The sequence below is a fragment of the Tupaia chinensis genome, unplaced genomic scaffold (assembly GCF_000334495.1).
Source record: "Tupaia chinensis unplaced genomic scaffold, TupChi_1.0 Scaffold000403_1, whole genome shotgun sequence".
NCBI lineage: Eukaryota > Metazoa > Chordata > Mammalia > Scandentia > Tupaiidae > Tupaia > Tupaia belangeri.
In genome coordinates this window covers 876,182-892,772 of record NW_006159905.1, presented here as the reverse complement: position 1 = coordinate 892,772, position 16,591 = coordinate 876,182, and the positions used below count along the sequence as shown (strand labels likewise).

The window sequence follows — 16,591 nt, the reverse complement described above, 5'->3', positions numbered from 1 at the left end:
CTGCTGAAACCCTTGAGCCGAGAGTGAGTCCAGATCCAGCCCGTCACATTCTAGAGAATCCTCCAGGAACTGAGAACCTGGCTGCTGGACTTGAAGGAGACTCCGATAAGTCTCATGGGTCAACCCCTGAGATGCCAAAGCCCCTTCCGTCTTCTGATCTCTGGTACTGTCCTGATGGGAGCTTTGTCAAGAAGATCATAATCCGTGGCCAGGGTTTAGACAAACCCAAGCTAGGCTCCTGCTGCCGGGTACTGGCTTTTGGGTTTCCTTTTGAATCAGGGCCACCAGAGGGATGGACAGAGCTAACCATGGGTGTAGGGCCATGGAGGGAGGAAACTTGGGGGGAGCTCATGGAGAAATGCCTGGAGTCCATGTGTCAAGGTGAGGAGGCAGAGCTTCAGCTCCCTGGGCACTCTGGACCTCCTGTCAGGCTCACACTGGCCTCCTTCACTCGGGGTCGGGACTCCTGGGAGCTGGAGAACAGTGAAAAGGAGGCCCTGGCCAGGGAAGAACGCACAAGGGGTACCGAACTCTTTCGAGCTGGGAACCCTGAAGGCGCTGCCCGATGCTACGGACGGGCTCTTCGGCTGCTGTTGACTTTACCCCCACCTGGCCCTCCAGAACGAACTGTCCTTCATGCCAATCTGGCTGCCTGTCAGTTGCTGCTAGGGCAGCCCCAGCTGGCAGCGCGGAGCTGTGACCGGGTGCTGGAGCAGGAGCCTGGCCATGTAAAAGCCTTATACAGAAGGGGGGTTGCCCAGGCTGCCCTTGGGAACCTGGAAAAAGCAATTGCTGACCTCAAGAAGGTGCTGGAGGTAGACCCTAAAAACCGAGCTGCCCAGGAGGAGCTGGGGAAGGTGGTCATTCAGGGCAAGAAACAGGATGCAGGGCTGGCTCAGGGTCTCCGCAAGATGTTTGGCTGATTAAAAGTTAAACCTTAAGCAGGAACAGGAACCTGTGAATTGTCTGCTGTGATATTTGGGGCGCGGGATGTGCAGAGGGAGTGTTTCCGCCCATATCCCTTTCCCGGCTTTTGCATTCTGAGGGGTTTTAGCCACTTCTGGGGGAGTTTACTCATCTCCGGAGGCTCTAGAAGCTGTCTAATCTACATTTAGGCCTGGCTGGGGGAGATGAGAGACCCTTTAAGTCTTGGGAACTACATCTCCCAGACCCTCCTCGCTGGGGCCTGGTTGGCGCACGCGCCATCAGTACAGCCCGGCGTTGTCGACCGCCTACTTCCGGCTACCGGTGTTCTGTAAGCCCCGCCCACGCGGCCTTCTCTTCTACTGGCTCATGTGGTCCGCACCCAGGTCTCCTATTGGTCGGTAGGGTTTCCGGGACGCCTCTTTTTTTTTTTTTCCGAACCAACTGATTAGTTGATGATGGAAAGAGGCGGGCCTTGGGAACCGTCTCTTGGCAGGGGGGTGGGGGGAAAGATGGCGGAACTGATGCTCCTCAGCGAGATTGCGGACCCCACGCGTTTCTTCACCGACAACCTGCTGAGCCCGGAGGACTGGGGTCTGCGGAGTGAGGCCCCGGGGAGGGGAGGGGGCTGTGGCAAACTGTGTCCCTGAGGACGCGAAGGAAGAGGAGGCCCGAAGAGGAAGGGGGGGTGCAACTAGGGAATCCATCATCTGGAGGAGGGCGGAGCACGGGGAGCTCCTTGTGCATTCCGGGCTTTCGAGAGTCCGGGAAGACCTCTGCTCCCTGCGGGAGGGTTGAATTGCTCTCGGGTTGGGGAAGGAGGGGCTGAAGTTGTTCGGTTGTGTCAGTTTACAAGTGGGCGGGCGGTAGGTCTGCGGAGCCGAGCCAATGAGGCTTGGGGCGGGGGTCCGTGTGACATCTGTAGGCCGGGCCACCGGGCGACCTCCCGACTCTCCGCCCTCCTTGCAGACAGCACGTTGTATGCCGGCCTGGATGAAGTGGCAGACGAGCCGACGCACCTCTTCCGTTGCCCGGAGCAGGATGTCCCGGTACGGCTCCTCAGCCTCGCTGACCCTCGCGGAGGTGGAGTGGGGCGCAGTGGAGTGGTCCCAGAACGGGAACTCATCCGCAGGCCAGAGCCCGTATGGAGTCACCCCTACTTCCCCATCTCCCTACCCTCTGATATCCTCCTTCATTCAGTTTGAAAGCAGTTCCCTGGACTTGGGGATGGATCCCAGCCCACCTGAGCCCCCATGGGACCTCCTGCCTATCATCCCAGGTAAGATGCTCTTTAGGGTTCCCTTATTCCTACAGAAACCCTCACTTCCGACTGTTGCCCACAGCCTGATTCCCTGTGCCCATGTTTCTCCTCCCGTTTATCCCTGTGTGTGTTCCTGTCCCCTTGCCCTGGTGGAGGAATCCCCACCCCCATGTCCTTGAACATTTTCTGGACTCTTCTCAGGCTCTGCTTCCTGGTTATTTATTTATTTATTTTTATTTGTGTGTGTGTGTGTTTTACGAATTAACTTTAACTTTTTAAAAATTTATTATCTTTTATTTATTTATTATCTTACTTATTTTTAATTTGGCCAGAGAGGGACAGAGAGGGATAGAGAGAGAGGAGGCAGGGAGAAAGCAAGCTGCCAGGTCCAGAACTCGAACCGCAGCCAACCATGTGAGAGTCCAGCACCCTTAACTACCTTTCTACCTGTCGGCCCCCCTGGTTATTATTTATTTATTTTAGAATGATTTTATTTAACTTTATTTTAATTTGACCAGAGAGGGACAGAGACAAAAAGTGAGAAAGCATGCCACCCTGTCCAGGACTCAAACTGCAGTTGGCCATGTGGGAGTCCAGCATCCTTAACTACCATGCCACCTGCCAACCCTTTTATTTATTTATTTATAATTTTTATTTTTTTTAAGAGAGGTTTTTGCTATAGGGCTCGTGTGCTCACCAGAAAAACAGAGACAGAGAGACAGAAAGCGAGAAATCACCCCCCCAGGAGGATGGCCACGCTGCGATCCCTTCTCCTCCATTCTCCTCTCGGGATCTTGGGCACACACGTATACATGCCGGTGTGAAGTTAAGCCACCAGGTCCGGGACACGAACTGCGGTTGACTACATGGGAGTCCAGTGACATAGCCATTACGCCAACTGCTAGTCCCAACCCCTTTATTTTTTAAATAATTATTTTATTTAGCGTTATTTATTTATTTTAATTTGAGCAGAGAGGGAGAGAGAAAGTGAGAAAGCAAGCTGCTAGATCTGGGACCCAAACCTTGGTTGGGCATGTGGGAGTCCAGCGCCCTTAACCACCACACCACCTGCCAGCCCCTCCTGCTTATTTTTTAATGCCTTTTCTTCCAGATCTTCAGGTGAAATCTGAGCCATCCTCTCCCTGCTCGTCCTCCTCCCTCAGCTCAGAATCATCACTTCTCTCTGCAGAGCCCTCCAGCCAGGTGAGGGAACCCTCTCCCCCCTCTACTCTCTGTGGCGGGGGCTGTCTGTACACTGAGTCGCGAGACTGGGGTGGGGAGTATTCTTTCCTGCCTTTCCATTTCCTTCACATCCCCATCTTCCACGCCTTTGCTGGGTTGTGTGGACGTGAAGAGAGAGTCTGTGGTCTGTGAAGCTATGTGGCCGCAGTGGTGGGGCTGGGAAGCAGGGAATCGTTAACCCTGAGAAGTCTGGAACTGTTCTTGCCCAAGCTGTCCAGCCTAAGACAGTCTTTGAAATGATGGCATTTCACCAACCCTCCCAGAAGCAAAGTAGAAAGACAGAGCAGGGGTGAGAGGCCGCTTCGGGGCATGCGCAGTGCCGTTCAGACCAGAAGGTCGAATGATGGGTGATGGGTAAACCCCGAAGCTTTTGTTCTTGCGCTTGCTCTCAACCCCTCCCTTGTTCTCGCCCCTTCTTTCCCCGTTATGCCCCACCTCTCCCCCAGACCCCCGGGGTAGGAGAGGTGCTGCGTGTGAAGGCAGAGTCCTTGTTACCTCCCCTCTGCCTCCTGGGAGACAGTCCAGTGTCCCCGTTTGAAACCGTCCAGATCAACGTGGGCCCCACCACTGAGGAAGCTTCAGGTAATACCAGGCCGCCACGTGCCAAACAGCCTTTACCAGCAGGTTTACGTGTGTGTGTAGGTGGGAGGAGAGGGTTCAGGCAGTAGGACAGGAAGGAAAAAGTAGGATGGGAAAATGGCGGATTATCAGGAACAAGGCCAGGAGGGAGAGGGAGTTTTAGGAAACTGCAGCAAAAGCAGCATTGAGATGCGGATGATTTTTCTTCTTTTTTTCCTTGTTCCTAGTATCCTGTCATGTCACTCAACTTACAGTTACTTTATGGTTTTGAAAAGCTTATGGACAGGGGTCAGTAGGTGGCATAGTGGTTAAGGAACTGGACTACTATGTGGCTGACCACAGTCTGAGTAGCACACCTGGCGGCTCTCAACTCCTGTCAGATGCATGCACATGCATGCCAAAATCCCAAGAGGAGAATGGAGGAGAAGGGATTGCAGCATGGCCATCCCTGGGGACTGATTTCTTGCTTTCTGTCTCTCTGTCTCTTCAGTCAGTGCATGCTCCCTAGAGCAAAAATCTCTCTCAAAAAAGAAAAAAAAAGAAAAAGAAAAAAAACTTGTGGATAGTTTAGGGCATATTTATTTGTAAAACTGTGTCTCCTGATTTTTTAAAAAAAAAAATATATATTTTTTTTGGAAAAGTTTTTCGCTATAGGGCGCATGTGCTCACCAGACAAAGAGAGACATAGAGACAGAAAGCGACAAATCACCCCCCAGGGGGGATGGTCATGCCGCAATCCCTTCTCCTCCATTCTCCTCTCAGGATCTTGGGCACACATGCACACGCACCCAGCGTGAGTTTTAAGCCACTGGGTCCAGGACACGAACCGCAGTCGACTACGTGGGACTACAGCGACATAGCCATTACACTAACTGCTGGTTCCCAAAGAATTATTTTATTTAACTTTACTTATTTATTTATTTTAATTTGACCAGAGAGGGACACAGCAAGAGAGAGAGAGAGTGAGAAAGGGAAAGTCAGAAAGCAAGCCTCCAGATCTGGAATTCGAACCCTGGTTGGCCATGTGGAATTCCAGTGCCATTAACCACCACTCTTCCTGCCGGCCCCTCTTCCAATGTTTTATTTTAAGAATCTTCAAACATAATGTTGGAATACTGTATACCCAGTTCCTAGATTATACAATTCATATTATTTGTGCTGTTTTTTTTTTTTTCCAGAGATATTTGCCTTAGGGCCCACGTACTTGCTGGAGAGAGGGAGAGACAGAGACAGTGAGAGGGAAAGTGAGAAATCACCACCCGGGTGGAATGGTCACGCTACAATCCCTTCTCCATTCTTCTCCCAGGATCTTGGGCATGTACATACACACATGCACCTGACGTGATTTTTAAGCCACTAGATCCGAGACTGACCATGTGGGAGTCCAGTGACATACACCATCTGCTGGCCCCATATTTGTGCTTTTTTTTTAAGGTTGACCAGAGAGAAGGAAAGTGAGAAAGCAAGCCGCCAAGTCCAGGACTCAAACTGTGGTCAGCCATGTGGGAGTCCAGCCTCCTTAACCACCATGCCACCTGCCTGCCCCATATTTGTGCTATTTTCAACTGTCCTCAAGATTATTTACTCTTCCAGGCTTATTCAATAAATCTTTTTTTTTTTTTTTTTGAGAGGGATTTTTGCTATAGGGGGCGTGTGCTCGCCAGAAAGACAGAGAGAGACAGACAGAAAGCGAGAAATCACTCCCCAGGGGGGATGGCCAGGCCGCAATCCCTTCTCCTCCATTCTCCTCTTGGGATCTTGGGCACGCACGCACACACGCCTGGCATGAGTTTTAAGCTGCCAGGTCCAGGACTCGAACCATGGTCGACTACATGGGAGTCCAGCGACATAGCCATTATGCTAACTACTGGTCCCAATAAATATCTTTCAAGCACTACTCCAGGTCACGTATTGGAGAAGGTGCTGGCAATGCAAAGATGAACACGATGTGACCACTACAGTGACTTGAGAATCCCGTGGGATGGCAGAGGGAGAAGACAAGCACCAGTCAGTGAAGCTGTGGTACCAGGAGAGCTTACAAGTTGGGGCATCTCACCCAGATTGGAGCCGGACCTGGGGCTTGCTCCTCGAGGAAGGGTTTCCTGAGAGCCGAGTATTGAAGGACACATAGAAATTAACAGCAGTTAGTGTAATGGCTGTGTCGCTGGACTCCCACGTAGTCGACCGTGGTTCAAGTCCCGGACCCAGTGGCTTAAACTTGTGCCAGATGCGTGTGCATGCGTGCCCAAGCTCCCGAGAGGTGAATGGAGGAGAAGGGATTGCGGCGTGGCGATCCGGATCGCGGCGTGGCGATCCCCCCTCGGCGGTGATTTCTCACTTTCTGTCCCTCTGTCTCTCTGTCTCTCTGGTGAGCACATGCGCACTATAGCAAAAACCTCTCAAAAACAAAAAAAAAAAGAGGCAGAAAGAGAATGTGTGGGCTAAGCTATGTGTGTGCAGGAACCCGCATCTTCAGAGGGGATCGGAGGAGGGTGTGGGGAAAGGCAGAGGGCCGCAGATGCGCTAGGGCTGGGCGGGGCCTCTGCTGAGGGGCTCTTTGCCTAGGGGCAGCTAGGAGCCTTTGAAGAACTAAGCAGGGACCAGCTTGATTAGGGAGATGGTGACTAGTGGAGAATGGATGGCAGGGAGGCAAGGCTGGAGGCAGGAGGGCCAAGGAAGAGGCTCGTGTAATTAATCAAGTAAGATACTCAGATGCCAAGAAGAAGGCAGATTTGAGAGAAAATGGAGGAAGACACTGGAGAGGGAGGAATGAGAGGATGCCAAGGTTTCTGGCGAGGGCAGCTGCCAGTGACGGTACCGTTCGTTTGATAGAGACTGCAGAAGTAGGAGCTTTCTGGTTAGGAAAGATGGCCAGTTCTGCATCGGACATGTGTGTTGATTCCAAAGTGCCTTCTGGATGTCCTGAGACTTGTCTCTCACTGGTGCAACTCCACCCAGAAGCTGGAGGGTCGAAGAATAATTGATGCAATTCATTCAGATGCTCTTCCTGGACCTCCGCATAGGGCGAGGAAGAATGGTGGGTGGATTTAGAGGGACAAGCAGTCGCATTTACCAGATTATGAAATGTTGCAGAGGGCATGCAAAGTAAGAATCGAAGTGCTTTTAGGAGCAGAAAGATTGATGGTAACTTTATAAAGGATGGTGTTATCAGAGTCACATTCTCTCTCTTTTTTTTTTTTTTTTTAAGAATTGTTTATTTATTATTATCATTTTTTTTAACTTGCAGTAGTCATCAGAGAGGGTGAGGGGGAGTGAGAAAGCAAGCCACCAGGTCCAGGACTTAAACCACAGTTGGCCGTGCGGGAGTCCAGCACCTTAACCACCGTGCCACCTTCTGGCCCCCACATTTTCTCTTACAGTATACATGTTTTGTTTGGTTTTGCTATGAGGCATGTGTTCTCACCAGAGAGAGACTGGGGGTGGTGGTGAGAAATCATTCCCAAGAGGGATGGCCCACGTCTTGGGATTTGGGGCATGCACACCTGGTGTGATTTTCAAGCCGCCAGGTCTGGGACTCTAACCACCTAGTCAGCCATGTGAGATTCAGCGGCCTTACCCTCCTCACCATGTGCGGGCTTTAGTTTAGATCATTTGTGAGGTCTGCACTTTACCCTCACTTCCCCTGTCTCTTTGATAAGCAGAAATACAGCCCTTGCTTTTGGAGAATTTCCTGAGGGTTATCACATTAGTTCTAATAGTGGTTATCTCTGAGGAGGGGAGCTGGGTAGCTGGGGGACAGGGAAAGGAAAGAGATTCAATTTTCACTACAAATTTCTATTTGGTTCCTTGGAATTTTTGTTTTATTTTAATTTATACGTTCAATCACTATACATCATTTAGTGTTTTGAGAGATTTTTTGCTATAGGGCATGTGTGCTCACTGGAAAGACAGACAGAGAGACAGAAAGTGAGAAATCACTCCCCCCCCAGGAGGAGGACCATGCTGTAATCCCTTCTTCTCCATTTCCCACTCGGGGTTTTGGGCACGCATGTGTGCATATGTGCACCAAGTGAGAATTTTAAGTTGCTAAGTTCAGGATTCAAACCATGGTTGACTGTGTGGGAGTTCAGGGTCTTAACCACTGTGCCACCTGCTGGCCCCTCCTTAGAATTTTGTATCAAATGAGGAAATTTATTTTTAAGAATTATTCGTTTAACTTTATTTCTTTATTTTTATTCTCAATTTGGCCAGAGAGAGCGAGGGAGAGTAAGAAAGCAAGCCACTAGGTCTGGGACTCGAACCATGGTCAGCCATCTGGGAGTCTCGCGCCTTAGCCATCATGCCACCTGCTGGCCCCCCAGATGAGGGAATTTCAGAGAGTCTTTTTTTTTTTTTTTTTGAAGAGGTTTTTTTCACTATAGGACGCGTGCGCTCGCCAGACAGAGAGAGACAGAGAGACAGAAAGCGAGAAATCACCCCCCAGGGGGGATGGTCACGCCGCAATCCCTTCTCCTCCATTCTCCTCTCGGGATCTTGGGCACGCATGCACATGTGCCCGGCGTGAGTTTTAAGCCACCGGGTCCAGGACACAAACCGCAATCGACTACGTGGGAGTCCAGCGACATAGCCATTACGCTAACTGCTGGTTCCCGAGAGTCATTTTTGAGTCTCTTCCATGTGAGTGGACAAAGGTGAGAGAAGGGAGAAGCAGAAGGGCAGGGACAGTCTTGAGGAAAACTGAGTAGATGAGAAAAACAGGGTGCCCCTGAAGGGGCAGGGCAAGTCCTGGGCTGGGGGCACAGGTGAGCCTCTCCATGGCTCCTCCCGGGTCACCTGCTTCGGGCCAGAGAAGCCACCCATTTCCCCACCTTAACCTGTTCCTTAGCACTCACCTGACTGATAACAGTTTTCTGTTTCGTCCTGCCACCCCACAGATGTCCAGACCAAGGTAGAACCCGCCTCTCCATCTTCCTCCATCAATTCCGAGGCTTCTCTTTCAGCAGATTCCCCCAGCCAGGTGAGCCTCAGTTTCCGTCTGCCATGTGCTCCAGTGAGTTGCCCCTAACTCAGAGGCCTGAGCTTTCCCTTCTCTGCGCCTTCTCGACACTCCTCCTGACTGATGTGTCTCTGGAACACCGCCCCTAGGCTTTCTTAGGAGAGGAGGTGCTGGAGGTGAAGACAGAGCCGCCGTCCCCTGCAGGGTGCCTCCTTTGGGATGTCCCAGCCCCCTCACTTGGAGCTGTCCAGATCAGCATGGGCCCATTCCCTGATGGCTCCTCAGGTAGCGGCGCCTTCTGACCCCGGGGTCCCTGGCGATAGGCCTGTAACCCTGACCTTCCTTCTCTCCTTCCTCTCACCTTCCCTCAGGCAAAGCCCTGCCCGCCCGGAAGCCGCCACTGCAGCCCAAACCTGTGGTGCTAACCACCATCCCGATGCCACCCAGAGCCGTGCCTCCTAGCACCGCAGTGCTCCTGCAGCCCCTCGTCCAGCCACCCCCAGGTATCAAGGACGGCAAGGAGGAGGCAGCCTGGCTTGGTCTCGTCGGGGCGGGTCGTAGCCATTGACGCTCCCAGCCCTTGGTGCTTGGGCGTGGGTGTGGACACAGGACCCCCTCTCTCCTGACTCCGCTCTCTGACCGCCTGCTCACTTGCCCCAGTGTCCCCAGTTGTCCTCATCCAGGGTGCTATTCAAGTTCAGCCTGAAGGGGCAGCCCCCCCTATTCCACGGCCCGAGAGGAAGAGCATTGTTCCAGCCCCTCTGCCTGGGAACGCCTGCCCACCTGAAGTTGATGTAAGTTTGGTTTTTTTTTGTTTTTTTTTGAGAGGTTTTCGCTATAGGGCACGTGTGGTCGCCAGACAGACAGAGACAGAGAGACAGAAAGTGAGAAATCACCCCCCAGGGGGGATGGTCACGCCGCAATCCCTTCTCCTCCGTTCTCCTCTCGGGATCTTGGGCACGCACGCACACGCACCTGGCGTGAGTTTTAAGCGACTGGGTCCGGGATATGAACCATGGTCGACTATGTGGGAGTCCAGCGACATAGCCACCATTACGCCAACTGCTGGTTCCCAAGTTGATGTAAGTTTTTGAGAGGAGAGCAGTCTGGCTGGTGAGGGAAGAGAAGGAAGTCTGTTGTGGAGAGAGGAGGGAGTTGAGAGCCAAGAGCCGGGAGTGAGGAAGCAGACATCTAAGTCCATCCCGAGGGTTCAGAGTGAACCCCTTTTCTTATTTTCTTAGAGAGATGTTTGCTATAGAGTACATGCATGCACTTGCTGGAAAGACCAAGAGGAAGTGAGAAATCACCCCCCCGGGGTGGTGGTCACGCCACAGTCCTTTCTCCGTTCTTCTCAGGATGTTGGGCATGCATGCTCATGCACCCAGTGTGTTTCAAGCCACCGGGTCTGGGACTCAAACTGCAGTCGACCATGTGGGAGTCCAGTGCCTTAATCACTGCACCACCTGCTGGTCCCCCCCTCTTTCTGTATGAATATCAGCTTGAGTTTTAGGGCTCATGGATTTGCTATCACCGCAGATGGAGAAGCGGGGTGGTCTCGGTGAGTCAAAGGCAGGGGCATCATACCGTGTAGTTGTACCAGTAGACAAAAGGAGGAGGCTGCGTTCCCGGGGAAGCAGGTAAAGCACAGCTCAGCTTTGGGCCCTGAAAAGGAGGATGGAAAAGAAAAACTCACAAAAGAGGCTCTATCAGGATAGAAGTTCTTCCTGCAGTCTTTTTTTTTTTTTCTTGATTATTCTTATTTCTTTCTTTAATTTTACTTGTTACTATTATTTTTTAAATAATTATTTAATTCCACTTGATATTTTTTAAAGAATAATTTTAACTTTATTTATTTTAATTGGACCAGAGAGGGACAGAGAGAGAGATGGAAAGTGAGAAAGCAAGTCGCCAGGTCCGGAACTTGAAACCACAGTCAGCCCTATGGGAACCCAGTGCCTTCAACCACCACGCCACCTGCCGGCCCCGTTACTGTTATTTTTTGACTTTGACCAAAGAGGGGCTGGCAGGGGGCGGTGGGGACTCCCACATGGCCAACACAGTTCAAGTCCTGGACCTGGCAGCTGGCTCTCTCACTCTCCTTTCTCTCTGTCTCTCTCTGGTCAAAACTGAAGAATGATGATAATAAATAAAATTAAAAATAAACAAATCTTTGGGGGAAAAATTGACCAAAGAGACAGAGAGAGACAGAGGGAGTGAGGGAAGGGGAAAGTGAGAAAGCAAGCCACCAGGTCTGCTACTCGAACTGCGGTCGGCCGTGTGGGAGTCCAACAACTTAACCACCATGCCATCTGCTGGCCCCCTTCCTGCAGTTTTAACTTCTACCACTGAGGAATAAGAGCAGGGAATGGTGGAGACAAGGGCCCCTTCCCTGGAGTGTTTCAGTGGAGATGAAAAACTCCTGTCTGGCTTTCTCAGTAGCAGTCAGGAAGGCGGGAGAACGCTTATGTGAGCTTTGGGTAGTCGGCCCTGGCGTCTGGGTACGTCTTATCTTTCATTCTCTGTGTGACCTGGGTGTCTAGGCGAAGCTGCTGAAGCGGCAGCAGCGAATGATCAAGAACCGGGAGTCGGCCTGCCAGTCCCGGAGGAAGAAGAAGGAGTATCTGCAGGGGCTGGGGGCGCGGGCGGCGCTGGCTGACAACCAGCAGCTCCGCCGGGAAAATGCTGCCCTCCGGCGGCGGCTGGAGGCCCTGCTGGCCGAGGTGAGCTGGCCCGTCCTTGGGAGACCGACAGGAGGATGAGCTCCTGGGGTTGACTTTCTGTCTTGTCTGCATCTTAGAACAGCGAGCTCAAGTTAGGGTCTGGAAACCGGAAGGTGGTCTGCATCATGGTCTTCCTCCTCTTCATTGCCTTCAACTTTGGACCCGTCAGGTGAGGCCCTCCTCACTTCCCCAAAGCCCTCTGGGTGGAGCTGACGCTACAGCCACCTGCTTGCCTGTGTGGGCCCATTCTTCTCCTCGCACTTACCTGCAGCAGCTCCGGTGTCTTTAGCACCAGAGGTTGGGAGAAGGAGGTGTGTATCCAGCCAGCACTTCCTGCTCCGTTATTTCTCTCGTAGGTGTTCCTCTGGGGGTCGATGACGGAAGCGCGACCAGTCGGCCCCTGCTCAGCGGCCAGTCGGCCCCTGCTCAGTCCTAGGCTCCTTTTCCCACGCTTCCTGGATGTCCCTAGGAGATGTGGGGACCATTCTCGTTTCCATCTTACAGTGACATCTTGTAGAACGGATTGGAAGCCAGGGACTCTGTCCGCAGAGCCCGCGCTCCTAACAAGACATGATAGAGCGGGAACTGAGCTCACGCTGTCCTTCCCTGTCCACAGCATCAGCGAGCCTCCTCTGGCTCCCATCTCTCCGACGAGCGCACAGGAGCCTCGGCCCCGGAGACACTTGCTAGAGTTCTCTGAGCAAGAGCCAGCTCAGGGAGTTGAACCCCTCCGGAGGTCCTCCCAGAGCCCTCAGGAGCCCCAGCCTAGCCCTGTGAGCCGTCCCAGTTTCAGGTGAGTAAATCTTTCCTAAATCCAGCCTAAGCTACTTGGCGGGGGTGGGGACGGGCTGTGCCCATGCCACCCCGGCCTTTGCTGGTGCAGCCTGTGAGCAGGCTCATCATCGCCTCCTCTCGCCCCGCTCCAGGAACCTGACGGCCTTCCCTGGGGGCGCCAAGGAGCTACTGCTGAGAGACCTGGACCAGCTCTTCCTCTCCTCCGACTGCCGGCACTTCAACCGGACCGAGTCGCTGAGGTGTGGGGTCAGGGTTAGGGCTCTTCCTCTGTCCTCTCAGGCCCCTCGCGGACAAGGACAGTGGGAGTCTGGGGCTGACGCTCTGCTCCCCCAGGCTTGCCGACGAGCTGAGTGGCTGGGTCCAGCGCCACCAGAGGGGCCGGCGGAAGATCCCTCAGAGGGCCGCAGAAAGACAGGTAGGAGGCTGCGGCTGTCTCGGGGCCACTCGGAGACAGGGACTAACGATCCTGAGGATTTCGAGTGCCGTCTCGTGGAGGGCTAAGGACCGTCCAGAGAATGGAGGGGTGGGCACGAGGCAGTGCCGGCCTCCAGGGGCCGTCTGTCTCTCCTCTCCCCCACCCTCTCCACACCCTTGGGAGGCGGCGGCTGCCTCGGGGCCACTCGGCGACAGGGGCTAACGATCCTGAGGATTTCGAGTGCCGTCTCGTGGAGGGCTAAGGACCGTCCAGAGAATGGAGGGGTGGGCACGAGGCAGTGCCGGCCTCCAGGGGCCGTCTGTCTCTCCTCTCCCCCACCCTCTCCACACCCTTAGACACTTCTCCTTCCAGAAGTCTCAGCTACGGAAGAAGTCACCTCCAGTAAAGGCAGCTCCCGTCCAGCCCCTGGGACCCCCTGAAAGGTGAGTGCTGGGGGGGGGGTTCTCCTCTAATGATCCAGACCCCCAGGAGTTGTCAGTGCTTGTCATCGTTGTCACCAACGGGACTATGCCGCCTCATCCACTGGGGGTCTCCTTTCTGTTTTCCTCTCATCCTCCTCCCCACCTCCCCAGTGGGGACTGGGCCCTGACTTCGTCCCTCCCCAATCCTGCTTGCTCTCCTGCCTAGGAACTCTGTGGGCCAGCTGCAGCTCTATCGCCACCCAGACCGCTCGCAGCCAGAGTTCCTGGATGCAATCGACCGACGGGAGGACACCTTTTATGTTGTCTCCTTCCGAAGGGTGAGTCCCTGCTCCGGGCCCGGGCCCCGTGTCCGTCACCCTGGGTTCCCAGGCAGTCTGTCTTCAGGGTGTAGCATGCAGCTGGGGTGGCGGCGTCTCGTCCTCCACCCTCCTGGCCTGGCCTCTGTTCTCCAGGACCACCTGCTTCTCCCAGCCATCAGCCACAATAAGACCTCCCGGCCCAAGATGTCCCTGGTCATGCCTGCCATGGCTCCCAATGGTAATTCTTTTCCTGCGGGGTGTGGGGAGGGCTGGCGTAGGGGCTGTGGGGGAGAGAGAGGAAGAGAAGTGGGAGGGGGACGGGCGGAAGACGAGAGCATGGGTCCTCCCGGGTGCCAGTACCAGGGTAGGTGGCTGGCAGGACAGGGCGGGTGGGAACCTGCCAGACTCTCACTGCCTTTTTCCTCTTGGTGTCCTCTCCCGTATGACCCCGCACCCATCCATGTCATTTTCTTTTCCTACCTCATTTCTTCTCCCTCCCCGAACTTCACCCCTTCCTTCCACTTAACTCCCACTATGGATCTGCCTCCTCCTCCCTGCTCACCTCTACTTTGCTGACGCCCTGCCCCTGTCGGCCTCCCCGTTCTCTTCCTTAACTCTCCCTCTCACAGAGACCTTGTCGGGCCGGGGGGCCCCGGGGGACTATGAGGAGATGATGCAGATCGAGTGTGAGGTCATGGGCACCAGGGTGATTCACATCAAGACCTCCACGGTGCCCCCTTCGCTTCGAAAACAGCCGTCCCCAACCCCAGGCAATGCCACAGGGGGCCCCTTCCCAGCTCCCGCACCCAGCCAGGCCCACCAGGCCTCCCACCACCCGCTCTACCTCAATCACCCTTGACCTCTGCAGCTTACACTGACGTAGACCGGGGGGCGGGGTCCAGGGTGACCGAGACGGGGTTTCCAATGTCCCTGATCCCTAGGCTTGGGCAGCTGGTCACTGACAGGGTGTGGGCATCAACACTCATTTGGAGGTCAGGATTCGCTCCAGTCTCCCCCCTTTCCAGAGTATAGGGCTCTTCTCATGCCTGGGAACCCCCAGTTGCTGCTGCTTTCTCTGAGGGTATGGAGTAAGGTCCAGTTTTGGGGTGGTTGGGCTCTCTTTATTAAACCTTTCATTCCTCTGCTTGGGGGTGGAGATGGGATTGAGTCCCCAGGTGGGACAAGGACAGTTTTGACCTTTCGGAAGTAGTCGTTTCGAGTAAAGGCTCGGTGTTGGCGGGAGATCGGTTTATGTGTGTGCACATCTTTTACCATTCAATAAACGACCTGGCCCAGCCGAAGGAATGGCGGCGGCCTCTCTGGCTCATGGTGGGGAGTCCGGGGGCAGCATCAGAGCGCTGAAGACATGGCTGGCTCTGGGCGTGGGCGTGGGTCTCAGACCCCCTGTCATCTCCGGGCCCCACCTCTGCAACTGGGATGTGTCTGTGTCTGGCGGGTGTCTCATGGCGTGACAGAGGACACAGATCCCTGGAATGTGTCTGAGTAAACAGGAAGGACGGGGGGCCCCACGCCCTTAGGGTGAGCGGCCTTGCTGAGTCCCCTGCTCTGCAGCGGCTCTCCCTCCCCTCGCTCTCCAGGAGGAGCAGCTCAGACAAACAATGGGAGCTGGGCCAGTGGGCTGTGCGCCCAGCCCGGGAGGGAGGACCCCGCGAGAAGGGTGGGATTTGGGAGGAAGGGGGTTTGTGGGGTAGACTCGCAGGGCTGCAGGAGACAGACTGGACAGCCCAGATGAAAGGAAGGACCCAGTGGGGCAGAGCAGGCTGTGCGTTCTCATTAGGAGGAAGGGGAGCAGGGCAAGGTGAGGGGTCGGGGCCCAGCCCGTCAGGGAACCCCCTCTGGCTGCTCCAGCCGTGCCTCAGGCCCGACCCTCTCGGAGTGGTCTGGGTCAGCTGGAGGGTGTGAGCTGGGCCTGGGCTCGTCGCCCGGATGACTGGACAGAGGCTGCCCGGGCCACGAGCCCAGGCCTGAAGGAGGGAGGAAGGGCCTCACGTGTCCAGCCAGCCTCCCCTCTCGCTGTGTTTGGGGTGAAAACAAGCTGGTAACTATGACGACCTGGAACTGGGGCTCCCAGGAACTAGACTTCTTCTCCCTCCAGAGGGCAGCCCTGGCTTCTCAGCCGCTTCCTTTCCCTGCGTCCCGCAAGGCTTGCCCAGCCCTAGCCAGGCAGTGCGTGCAATGGAAACAAGGACTTCGGGAGGTCCCTCCGCGGGGTTCCCGGCCTTGCCTTGGTTAGCAGGGTGTCCTCACACACTGCTCAGGTGAGGTGAGGACGGAAGGTGCTCCTCGGTAGGCACAGCGTCCCGCGTGTCCTATCCTTCCCCTCTCCTGCCCTTATCCCGCCTGGGTGCCTCCGCCGTGCGCACCCCACCACCGCCCTGGGTGCCTCTCAGGGAAGTACCTGAGTGCTGCCATCTCAGACCAGGGGCTGTGGGGCAGGCCACGCCGCACCTCTGCAGAGTGGCAGGGGACAGTGGTGGGACCCAGGCCTCAGACCTCTCCTGACTGAGGAGTTGATAGCAGTAGAGATTAAGAGACGTGAAGAGTGGGGCTTCTGTGAGAGGCGAAGGTGGCTCAGGCTCTGGCCACCCCCCACCCCCTCCTGGGCCCCTTCCTCTCACCTTTCCCTTCCTCTCACCTTTCCTCTTCCCTTCTTTCTCGACTTCTGTGCCCTTTACTCCACTATGCGTTGTCTCTCCCCCCTCTGTCCTGAGTTTGCTGTAGAGTGCATGTGCTCACCAGAGTCCAGGGGCAGCAGTGAGAAGTCACCTGCCAGAGGACGGCCATGCCACAGTCTTCTCCATTCTCCTCTTGGGGTTTTGGACACGTGTGCCTGGCATGTTCTTCAAGCTACCAGGTCTGAGGACTCAAACCCGCAGCCGGCCGTGTGGGACCCAGCTGCCTTACCCACCATGCCACCTGGCGGGCCCAGAGCTAG

At 54.8% G+C, this 16,591-nt stretch overlaps 2 protein-coding genes across 4 annotated transcripts in view; both read left to right on the top strand.

Annotated features, from left to right (window-relative positions):
- FKBPL (FKBP prolyl isomerase like) overlaps nt 1-954 on the top strand; it is a 1,959-nt gene extending 1,005 nt beyond the window's left edge. The window contains exon 3 of the mRNA XM_014590082.2: nt 1-954. Coding sequence (XP_014445568.1) covers nt 1-923 — 923 coding nt within the window. The 3' untranslated portion in view covers nt 924-954.
- A 434-nt stretch (nt 955-1,388) lies between these two features.
- Nucleotides 1,389-14,940, top strand: ATF6B (activating transcription factor 6 beta). Of its 3 annotated transcripts, none has more exons than XM_014590080.1 (18): nt 1,390-1,527; nt 1,894-1,973; nt 2,125-2,203; nt 3,297-3,388; nt 3,874-4,009; nt 8,902-8,984; nt 9,113-9,248; nt 9,335-9,466; nt 9,624-9,757; nt 11,504-11,683; nt 11,761-11,852; nt 12,300-12,476; nt 12,610-12,717; nt 12,812-12,893; nt 13,266-13,336; nt 13,542-13,653; nt 13,789-13,873; nt 14,265-14,940. In XM_014590080.1, the coding sequence occupies exons 1-18, from the start codon at nt 1,437-1,439 to the stop codon at nt 14,492-14,494; spliced, it is 2,100 nt and encodes a 699-aa protein (XP_014445566.1). In that variant the 5' UTR covers nt 1,390-1,436; the 3' UTR covers nt 14,495-14,940. The 3 variants fall into 3 exon arrangements, 2 of the variants coding, with proteins under 2 accessions (XP_014445566.1, XP_006154371.2); XM_006154309.3 differs by having other exon boundaries at nt 1,392-1,518; XR_003550346.1 differs by lacking the exon at nt 14,265-14,940 and having other exon boundaries at nt 1,389-1,527; nt 13,250-13,336; nt 13,789-13,808.
- The last annotated feature ends 1,651 nt before the right edge of the window (nt 14,941-16,591 follow it).